This window comes from Rousettus aegyptiacus, unplaced genomic scaffold (assembly GCF_014176215.1).
Source record: "Rousettus aegyptiacus isolate mRouAeg1 unplaced genomic scaffold, mRouAeg1.p scaffold_m13_p_1, whole genome shotgun sequence".
NCBI classification, from domain to species: domain Eukaryota; kingdom Metazoa; phylum Chordata; class Mammalia; order Chiroptera; family Pteropodidae; genus Rousettus; species Rousettus aegyptiacus.
In genome coordinates this window covers 154,614,927-154,633,248 of record NW_023416284.1, presented here as the reverse complement: position 1 = coordinate 154,633,248, position 18,322 = coordinate 154,614,927, and the positions used below count along the sequence as shown (strand labels likewise).

General features: G+C 32.4%; 1 protein-coding gene across 2 annotated transcripts in view; it reads left to right on the top strand.

Moving 5' to 3' along the window:
- The window catches only part of TRDN (triadin), a 227,335-nt gene that overhangs the window by 81,733 nt on the left and 127,280 nt on the right, over nt 1-18,322 (top strand). For both annotated transcript variants that reach the window (XM_036221435.1, XM_016154083.2), the window contains exons 5-6: nt 1,086-1,145; nt 12,049-12,108. In XM_036221435.1, the coding sequence (XP_036077328.1) occupies nt 1,086-1,145; nt 12,049-12,108 (120 nt within the window). The remainder of the gene's footprint in view (nt 1-1,085; nt 1,146-12,048; nt 12,109-18,322) is intronic.

Genomic DNA, 18,322 nt, shown 5'->3' with positions numbered 1-18,322 from the left:
GATTATCTTAACTCTTCTGTATCTTCATTGTCATATATAAAGTCGGAAATGGGATAAAGGTGGATGAGTGGCCCTGTAAATAGTATGATGAAAGATTAATGGGGAAGATGAGGAGAAGAAATCTTACCAGTAGTGACTATCTCAATAGGTAAACAGAAGTCAGTCACTGTCTGAAGATATTTCGATTTTCTTATGGTCAGTCTTGATTTTAGACTTGAAAAAAAATTATAGAAATCCAGTCAAATTTACAAATAGAGAATTTAGAATGTATACAGTAATTAGCACCATGTCAGCAGTCTGTGGAATGAAGTGATAGATAAATAAGTAAACAAACATTATTAACATTTTTATAAAAAAAAATATGGTATTAAGATCAAGTCACTTTTCAAAGGTAGTAATCATATTTGTAAACTCTAATCTTAAATTTACTTCTATTCAAATGAACTATAAATTCAGAATTAGCTTCTTTTTCGAAGCCTTGTCAATGTATACATACTGAAGCTAGCAGCAAATTAAGTATATTCGTTAAAACCTGATATTTAGAAAAAAATTAACAACTAACATTTCATGCAATGTGTCATATTTGCATGCAGTAATTATTGGTTAAATGCATTAACAAATTCTGATTATAAATATAGCTTAGAGTCATACTTTTGAATAATGTTTCCTATTAGATGGTTGTTATAGTTCATTTCACAAATTCTTAATTTAATATGTAAAAACTAAATCTTCCTAAATCTAAATGACATTCTTACTAAGGATTCTTAATTTGTATTGAAAGTAATTAATATAAAACATGGCTATAAATTGTGATCAATTTTAGCACTGAAAACAGTGACAGTTATCTCCATTCATGTAAGTTTTCAAGCATTTTCAAATAACTGATTTTGAGGTAACTCAGATTTTTTTCTTTATTTCAAAAAATTAGTGACAGCAATATGTTACAAACTTTTTTATTTTAGATCAACCTATAAGCTTGTTAGAGATAATAATTTTGTCTTCATGGTGGAATTATAAAGTTTGAGTCATAGTTATGGCTTATATTTACAAAGAGCTTTTAAATTATAAATTTTACTTTCCCTTAGAAATACGCAAAGAAAAAACTGAAAAGCAGGAGAAACCTGAAAGGAAAATACAAACTAAAGGTAAGTGTTGAATTTTATGTTTTTTCTTATTTTTATTTAGGATATATATTTTGTGCATTTATATGGGAGAAAGAAAAGTTTTCTTGTTTGGTTTATATAGTTATTTTGTTTTAATTTTTGAGTGTTTAAATAAGTACCTTAGTCTGTGGCCATGCCACTCCGAACACGCCCAATCTCATCTGATCTCAGAAGTTAAGCAGGTCAGGCCTGGTTAGTACTTGGATGGGAGACCACCTAGAAAGACCAGATGTTGTAGGCATAAAAAGAATAAATAAATATCTTTACTTCCCATTTAACTTCATGCATCAATATATAAATAATATTTAATTATCGGAATCAAAGTAACTTCAAAGTGTATGACAATTTTTAAGTTATTTACAACTGATGTTTACTAAGTAAGATAATGCCATAAACATATTTTTTGACTTACTAGAAAACATTTTTCCTTCTTTTAATAACTTTCTAAAATAAATCAGAATTTAATTTTTTTAACCTTGAATTTTTTTATGCCACGAAATATCTTTAAGATCTCTAATGTAGAAAGGCAATCATTACATTGTCTCACTGCATACTGCCAGGGCCCCGGCAGCTTTCTTACATAGCCTTAAGGAGAAGATCAACGGTAACAACGTGATATTACCCCTTTTAGCTGAACTGAATCTAGTAACTACACTCTTGCATTACAGTCATATTAAAAATGGCCAGCACTTGTGTTCCTTATTTTATAAGCATCACTTTTCTGGAAGTGGCTCATGTAGTCAAAAAAACTTTAAAGAAATATATAGGAAGCAAAAACATTCAAAGTGACATATTTCTAAAAACGTCTAGGTTTCTCTAGGGATAAGTCTCACATTACTTTGCACAAGCCAGAGCAGAAATAAAAATATCATAATTACTATTATTGTGTGATACAGACAGAGAGTAAAATTATTTTCCTGGTATAAAAATCAAATATTGTCTAATATTTATTATGTCAATACTACTAATGTAAAATTACCTACAGTAAATATCAAAGTTGCAAAATAGTAAAGTTTCAAATAATAGTAGTTCTAATAAACCTAAAATTTTGACAATATATAAATCTATGTTAAAATATTATTTTAAGAATGTAAAATTCAGGTACTTCTTTTTCTTGTGATGAACTCATATCATTCTTCATACTTTATATTTTTAATCCTAGTGTTTGAATTCATTTCAGATTAGTCAGCCAGTCCTTATACAGCAGGGACATTCAATTGAGTAATTGAAACCTATTTATATTTGTTCTTAGGGAACTAATGTATTCTTATTTTTCCCTTGCTTTTTTTTTGTTTATTAATTCCTTCAGTCAGAGAAATTGGACACAGCTCTTAGGTACAGACTGACTAGCCATGGCTGGGCTAGCTATGTGTTTCTATCTGCTGGAGGTTAAACAGAAACTCAACTGGTTCCACACGATTGGCGTCTCTGCTATTTTATCTTGCACGCTGTACTATTAATTTAATAGCAGTGCTGCTGGAGTGAATTTAGTGCTGCAGATGGTACCATTTCCATTTTGGACCTGGCTCTATTAGAATCCTGCTGTTAAAGACTTTGAGCAGTGGGCTGTAGAGTGGGTTTATTAAACTAGTGAGTCTTGCATAATTAAAACACTGAATTTGGCTGAGGTTTAAAATAAATTTCTCAAAAGCTGGGCTAAAGATTAGTACCTGAATATATTTTCTGAATAGACCAAATATATTTTGGGAAAGTGAATACTTTTTAAGAAAGAGAAAATGGAGTTTCAGCTATTCCACACTGAAGTGGGCTTCAGAAATAGTTTTTTTTTTCCCATATTTTTCCTGTGTGAGTATGAACAAAAGATTTTGTTTTATCTCTTAGTTTCCTCATCCAGGTAGAATAGTGCCTACTTTTTATTCCCAAGCAGTTCTTTGAAAGTAAATGTGGTTTTATAACTGTTCATGTATGTACTTAAATATACCTTTTATATATGCCACATTTCATATCAGTTATGGTTATAATGGATAATTAGCAATTTAAATTGTTATCAAAGCATTTTAAATTCTTAAAAGAAAAGGTACAATATATCCAAAGTAATACCAACTTGCAATGGTTATAAACAAAGAATTCTCAGCATATATCTGAGTTTAAAAATATTCATTATGCTGAAGCTGGTGTATTTTAGGGGAAGATAAAAATTTTGATGACGATAGAAGCGAAATCACATTCTATTTTGTCTATTTTTTTCTTTCTTCATATGGTATTCTAAAAGGTTTTAGGAGTGTGAAGTCATTGGAAAAGCCCAAAGTCTTATACCTAGATGATTTACTCATCAACTGGAAAATAGGAAACAGAAGAATGTGAATCCCAGAGAATATACATTTCCAAAATAATTTCATATAAAATGCTAATCATTTTTAAAGTGTCAAAGAATTAATGTTTCAATTCCTACCTTTTTTCACATAAAAATAATTTCTCGTAATCATCCACATTATCTAAGTGATTTTAATTCCCAAAGCAAAGGTAACTTTTGTTCCTTTTTTGTATATCTATTTATTTTGTTTCATGTTTTTCATTAGGAAAAAGGGCAGATGGTTTCATAGAGCTACAGCGAAAGCCCTTTAATCCTTAACCTTGCAATGAGTACTTATTTTGATTTTAAATATAAGTGCTGACATGTTAGTTAATCTTGATTTTTGAATTAACCTTGTTTTTTTTTCTCATAAAAGATATAATAAGTAAAATAAGTAACAAATTATTTTATAAATATAATCAGTGTAGTTAGTGTATAAACTTGTAGCCTTGTAATAAATATAATAATACAGTGAACATTACATTTTCTTAGAAGAAAGTTACAACCATAATTTAACTTTTCCTGGATTATCAGGATACAGTTCACCAATTTGTTGCTAACATAAATGGTCCCTGGTGAACAGGCAAAATAAGTTCACTATACTAGAGGGGTTGTGGATATTGAGCAATCTGCTATGGCGGAAGTTAGCTTGAAGTATGCTGATCCCATTCCAGGATGACAGTTTCTCATGAAATATTTTATAGATCAAAATGATCTTACAGAATACACTTGTATTAAAGGGCAAATATTTTAGAATACATTCTTGTCTAACCTAAAAAAAAAAACTAATTATTGTTCAAAAGGACATGAATTCAGCAGTCTAGAGACCACAGCCATGTATATTTCAGATGACTAGATGCTGATGGTGGAATGTGGAGCCACATATAAATTAAGAAATGTTGGTCAGTCTCCTCCAGCACTCAACGGTCCAGGCATCCTTCATAGGTATAAACAACTATGCACACAAATGTCTTAGAAGAGCTTAGTTACACTGGAAATAGGATAAAGTGTTTGTGTGGCCAAGACAATGCTATGATTTCCTTAAGATATCATAATATAAATTCCTCATTAGATATTTATATACAATGTTCATACACCTTAAATCAAAAACTTCAGAATGTCCTGGCTATCTCAAGTATTTTTTTTTTTTTCTTAATTGGATAATCTCTTCACATTGCATTTAAGATGCTGAATAATTTGGGAGCTCTGCCCTGGTGGTTGGTTAATCATGATATTTGAAAAGACTGAAGAAGTAAAATGTAAAAAGTCTCTGGACCCTTCTTCATAACCGTCATCTGACTTAACACAGATAACTAATTTCTTTCATTCAATATATTTGCAGCCCACATTAACTTTTATGGCACAAAATGTCTTCAGCCCTTTGTATTATTTTTCCTAATAATTGATTTTTTTACCTACCCAAGTTATTCAAGCTAAAAAAACTAGAAGTCATTGTTGCCAATGGGTGGTATTCACCACTGACTGGACCTGAGAATCATCTGGATAGTTTTAAAAAATATATCCATATTGCAGACTGCATTCTGGGGCCATTAACATTTGAGAGGTGAGGGCAAAGTTTGAGTTAAGCTTTTCTAACGATTCAAGTGAGTAGCCAGGGTTAGAACCACTGTCAATTAAACTCAAGTCCTAGGATTCAGGCATATCCTATAGAACTTTCCTTTAACCAACCAGTATTATAAAACAATGTTCACATGGATGTCTTTAGGTGGGGACCTCCACCCACTCTTTATCACAGTCTCTACCACTCTCTATATCACCACTAGAAGAGACATTTATCTGTCATATCTTTGAAGGCATTTGAGTTACAATCTCTGCCATAAACATAGACTTTTTAGTTCCTTTCAGTACCAAAGCCCAGCCTTGCTTGGCTCCTTGTCATACGTCCTTTTCACTATAATTTATTCTTACCTCTCCTCTCCCACTGCTGTCTGCTCCATAATCATCTCTCAATTACATTATGATGGTCATTTCTTAACTGATTTCCTTCCACTAACCCCTTATATTCATGCAATGCATGCCACTCAAAGGCTTAAATCTGTTTTTGTCCCAGTGCACTAGAGATAAAAGCCACATTTTCTATCAGGGCATATAGGCCCTTCCCATATGATCATTGACAAACCTACAAATTTCCATACTTTATCACATACTTTCCCTACTCTGCAACCTACTCATCAATCCCCCTCTACTTCCAACTCTCTCTCTCTCTGCTCCCCCGTGGTACTCCAGACTCCACCAAGACCTCCTCTGCCTTAGACAGGTGAAACTGTTGGGTAGACTCTAAGCAGGCACTGCCGTTGTCCCATAACTCTGGTTTTTTGTATACATTGTTCTTTCTGGCCATCAGGCCCTTTCCTGTGTAAACATTTATGAGGCTTTACTTATTTCTTTGATTCTTAGATGGAATATCAGTTTCTTTAATAGACTTCCTCTTCAGTCTCTCACTCTGGGGGCATTTAGTCACTTTCTCTATGGAACCGTTACACCCCTATCTTTACCCTTTAATGCATTTGATGCCAAATTTTAATTGTGGGTATATTGCTCTAACTCATTGAGGGTAGAAAATAAGTTTGTCTTCATATATGTTCTAGATATTCCTGACATGATTCTGTTATAATTGTTTCCTTATTCATGAACAAAGAGATTCAGACTCTTTGATCTCTCAGGTTCCTATGTGCAATGAATGTGTGAGCTAATATCAAATGAAAAATTATTCTGATCTCTAACAAAGTACCCAACACATGAAACACATTCAGTAAATGTTGAAATAATTAATGAATTCATAAAACATTCATTTTCTCGATTTTGTTAATCTATACTTAATTCTTATGAACAAGTTTTTTCTTTGACATTTCTGTGTTTATTTTCAAATATGTATCATTATTCAACTTTAATCAGGTCACTGTAATGTTCAATTTATTTGGTTAACAGCAGTTGAAGTATTTGATGGTAAGCTCCATATTAAAACAAAAATAATCTGTAAAATGAAATTAAGAAACACCTATGATAAAATTTATAATATAAAAATATAGATTTAAACTATAGATTAACTTGTACAATTTTAAAAATGTAAAAAAAAAAAGAAAGAAAGAAAAAGAAAGAAAGTAAAACAGCCACAACCCAATGATCTAAAGATTTCGTTTCCTGGGGTGGCTCTAATGAAGTATCAAAACTTAGGTGACTTAAAGTAACAGAAATGCATTGCCCCACAGTTAGAGAGGTTAATTAAATTTAGTTGCAAACTATCAATTGAAGAATATAGTAGCCTATACACTCTCTCCGAAGTCAGGATTTCAGCAGGATTGATTTCTACAGAGGACTGTGAGGGAGAATCTCTTCCGTGCTTCTCCCAGCTTTCTGGGGTTTATTGGCAGTCTTTGGCTTTAAATGAATCACTCCAATCTCTGCCTTCATCTTCAAGTGCCTTATGTCTCTGTCTCTTCCTTCTTTGCATATCTGTCTCAGAGTCTAAATTTCTCCTTTTCATAAGGACACCAATAATGTTGAATTAGGTCTCACCCTACGGACTTCATTTTAACTTAATTATGTCTATAAAGACCCTGTTTCCAACTGAGGTCACAGTGTGAGGTACTACGGGTTAACCCATCTTTCTGAGGTGACACAATTCCACCCATAACAGTTATCACATGCACAAAGTCAAAGGAACATTTTTAAAATGAGTAATTTATAATGATAAAACTGATCGACTGGCTTAGGATTGTTTCTGGGAAACAATTAGAGGGCGGGAATCAAAAGCTGGCAAGAGATTTTGCTGAAGATGAGTCTCAAAAGCCAAAAAGATTCAGAACATTAAATATATCTAAATATCTTTATAAAAATGCTTTCAAAGCCCACAAATTAATTTAGTCAGCTTATATTGTATAAACTTTTACTTTTGTCTTCTTTCAGCCCTACTTAATTGACTATTTAAAATACAAAATATATTTCCTTTTCCTCTCTGGCAGTAGTGAAAGGTAAACCTGGAAAATGTGAATTGAAGGCTCTGCACAAAGCTGTGCATCACCTCCACAGTAATAATTCACTAATGAGGAAGTGATTACAGTTCTGACTGTGGCTCTGAAGCTCCAGAAGAAAGGAAAATTACTCATACAATTAGAGCAGATTTTGAGAGTAACACTCATTTTGGAATTAAAATATATGTTTTGCTATTTAAAACATATGCATCATATGAGCTTTGTAACTTTAAATAATTTGCCTATCTTCACTTTAATAATATGTAAATAAATATAGTTTTATTTTGAAAAAGAGCTGTGTATGCTATTGTAGGCTAGATTGTAGATAATATGCTTAGAGAATCCAATTAACACACTTGGTTCATAAAACAAGTTTATAATCCTGGGTCATACAAGGTGGCCTAGTTTGGAGGGAAGAGTACTAGGTTAGCAATCTAATAACTATATTCTTATTTTACTCTGCCATGGAGTCTTATGAGCCTGTTTTCTTACCCTTTGACAGAGAAGTTCAGGCTAATTGACCTCCTAGCTTCCAACCAGCTCTAAAGTTGTATGTTTATTTTAAATTAAAAATGATAAATTTATACTGTAGGAAGAATGAATGATACAATCCTTGAGATGTTTCTGTACTCAAAAATGCTTTTCTATTGAGTTCCTCATTTGTCATGTAAAAGTGTATAGATAATTTTACCTTAGCACAGAATGGCAATTGTACAAATTAGTTATGAAGAAAGTGAAACACATGCAGAGATATACACACTAACCAAGAGCACATCTGACATTTTTGCTTAGCGGTGGCAAAAGCAGAGAAATTTTAAGGAGTTAAAAATGAATGTGTATCTTGCTTGTTCATAAAAAAAAAGAAATAAAAAATGATGAATTCTAAACATAATATACAAGAATTTTATGAAGCTCTCAACTATTGACCTACGTAAAATTTATAGACCACTTCAGTACTAATACATCCCACAAAAGCACCAGAAAACCAAGTAGATAAATTAATTTTTTAAAAAATCAACAAAATCTATTATAGCTAATCATTCTCCTCAAAGTCTTTTATAGTATAAAAGTATAATGGTCACTTGCTTTTTCATCTGACTTCTTTTGGTTTGGGCCCTCAAGACTAGTCCTGTATAATAGTTCTGAAGTAAGTAGGAATTGCAGAGTTTTAGTTAATTAAATTTACTTGCTAACCATCAATTGAAAGATATAGTAGCCTCTACAAATTAGTACTTTAAAAATTTTGGCACCAAAACTTTTGATTTTTGTCCTAAGAGCAGAGAGATCAGCGTAGAGCTCTGACAACCTGGCCTGAATCCTACTGCTTGGCTTGGGTAAAGTTTTACTGGGTAAGAACCTGAAGGTCAGGAGCACTGTGAGTTCTGATACACTTCAGAAAAGGACACAGAGCTTGACTGGCAGGTTGCCAGGGCCAAGTGCTGTGAAACACGGAGCACAGCTTGCAGAGTGCTGGAAAGGAACCATATGGGGAAGTTTGAGAGACGCGCCTCAAAGTTGAGTTGAGCTGAATGTTCTGGTCAGGGAAAGGTCAGAGTCTGGGCAAGTGCAGGAACAGCAGGACCATGCCAACTCAGATGCCAAACATCAGGGCCATTCCAACTGTTGGATTCCATTTGTTTTTAATTATCAGCATGCCGAAGGGACTTTTGTTTCTTGTAAATAAGGATGACAAACAAACTAAACTCTAGCAGGTGCAACGAGCTATTTTATCCTGAGCTAAAACTGTCCTAGCTAAGATGTAACCTGCCAAACAGATCTGGTGACAATAAAAGGTCCTTTTTTCGTCTATATATGAAAACTTTTGGTTGTAGGTTCTAAGCCAAGAGATGTATAAGAAAATGCGGTTGTCGTAGCAATTAGTTTTTTTTAGAGTGATTATTAACGCAATTACTGATGGTTACATTGTTTTGATGAAAGAAATTTTAAAACTTGGTATTTGAACTCAGTCTTGCCAAAGTTTGAAGTTTCCGTCCAAGAAGCTTTAGTGGCTCTCTGCCATTTTGAACAGTTCCCCTAGAGCACATGGGTCCAGCTGCTTCACGAAACAGGATTACAGTGCCATTTCTGAGGGGAATAATGAAATTCCGGCATACAGAGCTGTGTCTGTAAATCAAAATTTAGAGTGAGGAACCAGATTTTTCCCCAGGGTAACAGGAATGAGGCATTAATATGCTAATTAGAGTTGGAATTCAGTCCCCCTGCTTTTCTAATTTTGTATTAATTCTCGCATTTACTCCCATGCACTCGTCAATCGGAAAATCCTTTAGCAGAGTGGACAACCAGCTGTTCAAGGTGGGCAAGGTCTGGTCCTTCACCGAGGCAAAGACACAGATTAGGCGTTCTCTTGGGGGTCTCACCATTTGGAGTTCCAAAAACACAACTTATCTCATGCAAACTGGGTTTCCTCTGGAGAAACTTTAAAAGAGGTTTTCTTTTTGCCAAGATTTTCTTTTTGGTTTTTAGCTTAATTAATAGTGATCCAAAGGAACCAAATTAAGCTACTTGTGGTCATGTATGAATACTGATGTCCTTTTCTTATTTTGTTGGATATTTATATTGAATTTAATAACTCAGAAACACCTAAAAGAATTATTGAATGTGGAAAGCAAAAAAGATTTTCTATGGTAATTTTTGTTTGCTTGTTTTTCACCAGGTTTTAACTATTTAAGAAAGTTTAACACATTGTAAAAATTTTTAATAAATGGAAGCAAACTATATTTATTATATCTATACCACATCATCAATAAATAGAATTGTACTGGAAGATAAAAATAACTCATAATGTTTTAGAATTTTGCTTATTCACAGCTATCTATTAATAGTCCAGTATGTGACAGACACTCTACGATGAGCCATAGATGCAAAAATAAAATAATACAGTATAATACCTAAAGAAATTTCACTTACTGGGTAGTCAGATACACTAACAATTACAGTTTTATTATTTAATTGCTAAAATAGAATTATGAGCATGATGTAGTTGGTATATGAAATATGTAGAGATCAAAGAACATTTTATAGTGGTGAAGGCATTTGAGGCAGGATGGAGAAAAAGTGCAGGGAAAAGAATTGTGAGTGTAGAAATTCTAGATGGAAGATACAGTGGGCAGAAATGCAAAGGCCTTAATAGGGCACATGGTGTGCTTGTGAGCTCCAAGTATTTTGATATAAGGATAATGCAAAGTTCAAGGGGGAATTCCTGGTATGTAAGGTTGGGTTGACAAGCCAGATCACTGGAGCAATAAAATATTTTTATATTTAATATTCCACCCACAATTTGACAGACACTGTGCTAAGCAAAGAAAGAGATACTATTTGTAAAAGGTCAATGGTATATTCATATTATAAAGGTTATTCTGAGAGAAAAACCTAAATATATAGGTTCGAGAGAATAGTCAGAATATTATCATAATAATATGTGTAATAATAAACTACCTGAGAAGGGCATCCTACTTCAACTTCTGAAATTATTTTTTCCCCCTTTTACCTTCCTACTCACTTACTAGGTTAATTTCTTCTCATCTTTCATATCCTCAAATGTCACTTCTGCCAAGGGGCCTTTCCCAAACACACACAGTCTAGATGAGGTCTCATTGTATATATTGACATGCTACCGGGAATATTTTCTTCACAGCAATTATATTAACTGCAATTAACTATCATTGTAATTATTTGTTTAGCATCTATCATCCACTAGTTCACAGATATCGTGTTGACAGGAATGAAGTCTGTCTTTTCTAGCAGGGTCTTTAGCACTTGGCAGGTGCTCTTTCTATATTTTTATGTAAATAAATGATAGGCAGGGAATGTAGTATTAGATAAAAGAAGATAAGTAAGAGGAATATTAAACAGATATGATTGAAAGAGCTCGATGAGTTAAAAAATGGAAAATAAAAGATAAATCCTAAATGAGTCCTGTGTTTCTAGCTTAGATAATTGGAGGTGCCATTAATAAGAGTTATGACTAAATTGTGGGATAAGATTAGGACTTAAATTGGAACACTGCTATATTACTTTATTGTATCACAGCTCATATTAAATTAAATGTGGTTTTCTTTGAAAGAAGTTAGTATCATCCTAGTCAGTCTACTATATTTTCAAAAACTTTTATTGTAGATTATTTCTGTAGAAGATTAACATACTATTAAGGTGAATTATTTTTTGCTTCATATTCAGAATACTATCTTCTATATTTTGGTCTCATATTTTTGACTTTCCTCCAGTATTGAGGTGGGCTACTTTGGCATTTAGCGTGATACCTTTTTAAAATTTTGTGTTTAATTAAGTTGAAGTTAAAGATTTGGAAAAGTTACGTATTCTTTGCAATCAGAACTGGTTTTAGTATGAGTTTGTGCTTAGACATGAAATCAAAATAGAAATAAATAAATCTACAATTATTTTAATGTTTAAACCTTTAATTATGTAAAATCTCACGTCAGTTAAAGAAAAATTTCTAAAGGCAGCAAATAAGTTCTTGACATCAAAGATTGACATGTAATCATCTCATCCTTCATTCCGCTTATTTAAATAAAAAGTATTGTCTGTTTTTTTTTTCTAGTTACACAAAGAGAAAAAGAAAAAGACAAAATAAAAGAAAAAGAAAAACCTGAGAAGAAAGGTATGCTGTTTTTCTTGCTGTTTTTACACATTGGTCTCTCTCTCTCCATTTGACCTCCCCTATACATCAAATTTTAGATGACACTGAATTTATATTTTTAATTATATTATAATTTCCTTAGAATTTAACCTGAAAAGTGTAATTTCTGGGTTGAAGGAAATAAAATACTTAAGACTCTTCAACTCTATTACCAATTTACTTTTTGAAAAGTTGTGTCAGTTTTTCCCCTGGCAGTTTTGAGACTGACTGCCTTAGTTGTCAGTAAGAATGTTATTCAGAAAATATTTGCCAATTTAATAGGTAAGAAAGCGTACTTTATTGTTTAACTTGGATCCTTTAACTATTAGACTGGATTTTAAAATGTTATTTAATTTTTTTTGGTTTAGAATGAGCAATGAGAACTTATTATTTAATGGAAAAAGATGCACTGTGAAAAGCTTTTTCCTGCCCTGCTCCCATCTCCAGGTTCCCAATCCATCTTACCTATGTGTAGACACACTAAACCACTTTTATGAGTTTTATGTGTATCTTTCAGGGCTTCATTATGAATTTATATGATAGTATAGATTTTTGTTTCTACCAATTTTTTATACAAAATTTAGCACTTCCTATATTCTGACTTTTATAATTTGATGATATATCCTAGAGATCTTTCCATATCAGTAAATAGATACTTTCCTCATTCTCTTAAAAAAAAAAAAAACTGAATTTAATGCAGATATTTTTTTCCACTTTATCTTTTAAGTGCTTCTTATTTGTAGATTGAAGGATTTAAGTATGAGTTTTAGCCATATAGATTTCTTGTGTAACTGTTAATGCTCATTACCCATTTTTCCTGATGATATGTGTGCATGTCATTTGGGTATATATTCTTGATCTGTCACTTTTAAAAATATTTTTCTCAGTTTCAGAGTTAATGTTAGAGTTTCTGTTCATGTGAATAGGCCACATGTAAGTGCGTGTGTGTGTGTGTCTGTGTGTGTGTTTAGGTTCTTGAATTTTTATGTGGCTAGATACATTGATATTTTCTTTTGATATTTATGTTTTTAAATCTTTATGTGAAGATTAAATCAATAGTTACTAATATTTTTCTCAGGTTTTAAAAAATTAATTTTGTATTTTACATTTAAATTTAATTCATCAAAAATTCATTTTAATGTATGATGTGAAATAAAATTCTGATTTAATTTTTGGCTCTTGTTTAGGAGTGGATTATGTCTAGGATATGTGTGCTAGATTTCAGTTGATTTATGTGTTCACAATATGCATAGCCTCCTCAGTTATCTTGCTTTGTGAAACATTTTACTTAACTAGAATGTTTTATGATATTTAGAAATCATGTCAGTAGAAATATGCTTCAATGTTTCTTTATTATGTACTCACAATTGAAAAATTGAGTTAGTTATTATTTTATTAATGTTTACTTGTGATAATATTCATGAATTTCAATACAGCTATCTTCTTTATTCTGAAACAGGTGTCCATTTCCTATGTGCTATTGAGTTATACAGAATTGTTAGAATTCTGACTAACTGAAATAATTTTATATTTCTTATAGTTTTTTCAACATTCACAGTGGCTAAAAAAATTATTTAAAAAATAATTAAGAATGTGTTGCCTCTAATTTATTTATCTTTTATTTTTAAAAAATAAATTTATTGAAGTAACATTGGTTAATACAATTATATAATTTTCTTGGATACATTATATTTTGACATCTGTATATTCTTTGGGTGTGTGTTTACCACCCGAAGTCCAGTTTCTTTCAGCTAACACATATTTGGTTCCCTTTACCCACTTCGCCTTTCCCCTACCTCCTATATTTGACCCCCTTTAACCATTCATCTCCTCCCTCTAGTAACCACTGGTAACCACTATCTTCTGGTAACCACTAGTCTCTGTTTGTTTCTGCTGTTCATTTGTTGCTTTTAGGTTTTATCCCTCATATAAGTAATATCATGTGATTTTCAACTTTTTCTGTCTGGCTTATTTCACTTAACATGATTATCTCGAAGTCCATCCATGTTGTCACAAATGGCAGTATTTCATCTCTTCTTATGGCTGAGTAATATTCTATTATTTATATGTACCACAGCTTCTTTAGTCAATCACTTATTGTAGGACACTTTGGTTGCTTCCATGTCCTGGCCACTGTGAATAATGCTGCTATGAACATCAGTGTGAAAATATCTTTTGGAATATGGGTTTTCAAGTCTTTGGGATAAATACCCAGTAGAGGGATTGCTGGATCATATGGTAGATCAATTCTTAGTTTTTTAAGGAACCTTCATACTGTTTTCCATAGTGGCCGTACCTATTTGCAGTTTCATCAGCAGTTCCTTTTTCTCCACATCCTCTTCAACATTTGTTTTTACTTGTCCTGTTGATTATAGCTATTCTAACAGGTGTGAGATGGTATCTCACTATGGTTTTGATTTGCATTTCTCTAATAGCTAGCGATGTTGAGCATCTTTTCATATATTTGTTGGCCATTTGTATCTACTCTAGGGAGAAGTGTCTGTTCAGGTCCTCTGCCCATTTTTTCATTGGACATTTGTTTTTTTGTTGTTATTGAGTTGTATGAATTCTTTGTATATTTTTGATATTAGGCTCTTATTGGAGGCATTGCTTGCAAACATATTTTCCCATTCTGATGGTTTTCTCCTTACCTTGTTGATGGTTTCTTTTGGTGCGCAAAAGCTTTTTAGTTTGATGTAGTCCCATTCATTTATTTTTGCTTTTACTTCCCTTGATTTTGAGGTCAATTTCATAGAATCCCCTTTAAGTCCAAGGTCCTTGAGTTTAGTTTCTAAATTTTCTTCTATTCATTTTATTGTTTCAGGTCTTGTATTCAGGTCCTTAATCCATGTTGAGTCAATTTTGGTGTGTGATGATAGACAACAGTCTAATTTCATTCTTTTGCAGGTGGCTTTCTAGTTTTCCCAGCACCTTTTATTGAAGAGACTTTCCTTTCTCCACTGTATGTTTTAGGTTATTTTGTCAAAAATTATTTTCCCAAATAAATATGGGTTTACTTCTGGACTTTAGATTCTGTTTCACTGGTCAGTATATCTGTTTTGCTGCCAATACCATGCTGTTTTGATTACTGTCACTTTGTAGTATAATTTGAAGTCAGGCAGAGTGATGCCTCCAGTCTTGTTCTTTTTTCTTAGGATGGCTTTGGCAATTTGGGATCTTTTGTGCTTCCATACAAATCTAATGATTTTTTTTTCTATTTCTTTAAAAAATGCCGATGGCATTTTGATAGGGATTGCATTAAATTTGTATAATGCTTTAGGTAATATGGTCATTTTAACTGTGTGACTCTTCCAATCCAAGAACACGGAATAGCTTTCTGTTTCTTTGTATCTTCTTTGATTTCTTTTAATAGGGTCTTGTAGTTTTCGTTAAATAGGTCCTTCATATGTTTTGTTAGATTTATTCCTAGGTATTTTATTCTTTTTGTTGCAATTGCAAAAGGAATTATATTTTCCACTTCTTTTTCTGACACTTCATTATTAGAGTATGGGAACACTATGGATTTTTGAATATTGATTTTGTATTCAGAGACTTTACTGTATTTGCTTATTGTTTCTAGTAGTGTTCTTATGGAGTCTTTAGGGTTTTCTATATAGAGAATTATGTCATCCACAGATAATGACAGTTTGACTTCTTTGTTTCTTATTTGGGTGCCTTTTATATCTTTCTCTGATTGCATTCGCTAGGTCCTTCAATGTTATACTGAATAGCAATGGTGATACTGGACAGCCTTGCCTTGTTCTTGATCTTAGAGGAAAGGTTTTTCGTTTTTCATTATTAAGTATAATGTTTACTGAGGGTTTGTCATATATGGCCTTTATTCTGTTAAGTTACTTTCCTTCTATACTGATTTTGTTAAGTGTTTTGATCATAAATTGGTGCTGTATGTTGTTGAAGACTTTTTCTGCATCTACTGATATGATCATATTATTCTTATTTTTTAAATTTGTTTATGTAGTGCATCACATTAATTGAGTTGCATATGTTGAACCATCCCTGTGTCTCTGGGATGAAGCCCACGTGATCATGGTGTATACTCTTTTGAATATGTTGCTGTATTCAGTTCATTAGTATCTTATTTAGAATTTTTGTATCTGTGTTCATGAGAGATATTGGTCTGTAGTTTCTTTTTTTGTGTGTTATCTTTACCGGGTTTTGGTATCAGAGTAATATTAGCCTCATACAATGAGTTGAGAAATATTGCCTTCTCTTTGATTTTTTGGAAGAGTTTGAGGAGAATAGGTATGAAATCTTCTTTGAATGTTTGGTAGAATTCACTGGTGAAGCTATCTAGTCCTGGACTTTTACTTTTCGATAGGTTTTTGATGATTGTTTCAACCAACTTCCATACTGCTGATCAGTCAATTTAGATTTTCCAGATCTTCTTGATTCAGTCTAGGAAGGTTGTATTTTTCTAAATACTGGTCAATTTCTTCTAGGTTATTAAATTTGGTATTATATACTTTTTCATAGCATTCTTGCATGATCCTTTGTATTTCTGTGATGTCAGTTGTAATTTTCCTCTTTCATCCCTGATTTTGTTTATTTGTGTCCTTTCTCTTTTTTCTTTAGTGAGTCTAGCCAGAGGTTTGCCAATTTTATTAACCTTCTCAAAGAACCAGCTCTTGGTTGCATTCATTTATTCTATTGCTTTTTGTTTGTTTGTTTGTTTTGTTTTTAATTTCATTTAGTTCTGCTTTAATTTTGATGATTTCTTTCCTTCTGCTAAATTTAGAGCTCACTTGTTCTTCTTTTTCTAGTTTTTTTTTTTTTTAAGATGAAGAGTTAGGTTATTTATTTGAGCTTGTTCTTGTTTTTGGAGGTAGACCTGTAATGACATGAACTTTCCTCTTATGACCACTTTTGCCGTGCCCCAAAAGTTTGATATGTTGAACTATCATTATCATTTGTTTCTATGTAATTCTTGATCTCTCTTTTTATTTCTTTTCTGACCCAATTATTCTTCAGTAGCATGTTGTTCAATTTCTATGTATTTGTGGTTCTTCCTAATTTCTTTCTGCAGTTGATCTCTAGTTTCAAAGCATTATGATCAAAGAATATGGTTGGTATGATTTCAATCCTCTTATATTTGTTGAGACTATCTCAGTGTCCCAGTATGTGTTTGATTCTTGAGAACGTTCCATGTGCACTAGAGAAGAATGTATAAGCAGCTGTTTGGGGATGGAAGGCTCTGAAAATGTCAATTATGTTCAGTTGGTTTAATGTCTCATTTAAATATGTTATATCCTTATTGATTTTCTGTTTTGATGATCTGTGGGGTAGTTAGGTCCTCTAATGTAATAGTGTTAGTACTTGCTTTACATTTATTAATCAGGGCTCCCTGATTGAGGACATAGATATTAATATGTGTTATGTCTTCTTGGTGCATGATTCCCTTTATCATTATGAAGTGTCCCTCAGTGTCTTTCTTTACCTTTTTTTATTCTATTTTGAAATCTATTTTGTTCAATATTAGTACCGCTACTCCTGCTTTTCTCTGAATGTCATTTGCTTGAAATATCATTTTCCACCCTTTCATTTTGAGTCTATGAGGCTTGCATCATCTCTGCAAGATTTAGGGGAAACCATTTATAAACTATTTTTTTTTTTACTATATTATATGAATTATCTCACTTGACTTATGTTTTATTAAATTTATTCAGATAACATTACTTAACAAGACTATATGAATTTCAAATGTACAATTCTATAATATAACATCTGTATGCTGCACTGTGTGCTCACCACCCGAAGTCTAGTTTCCTCCATCACCATATATTTGATTCTCTTTACCCTCTTTAACCTTCACCCATCCTCCTTCTATCTCTGATAGCCACCATACCGTTGTCTGTGTCAGTGAGTTTGTTTGTTTGTGCACCACATCTTCTTTATCCAATCATCCATTGAAGGACACTTGGATTGTTTCCACATTTTGGCTACCATGAATAATATTGCAATGAACATAAGGGTATATATATCTTTAAGAATAAATGTTTTCAAATTTTTTAGGTAGATACCCAGCAGAGGGATTGCTGGATCATATGGTAGCTCTATTCTTAATTTTTCAAGAAACCTCCATACTGTATTTCATAGTGACTGTACCAATTTACATTCCCACCAGCAATATGAGGGTTCCTTTCCCTCTACATCCTCTTCAACACTTATTTTCTTGTCT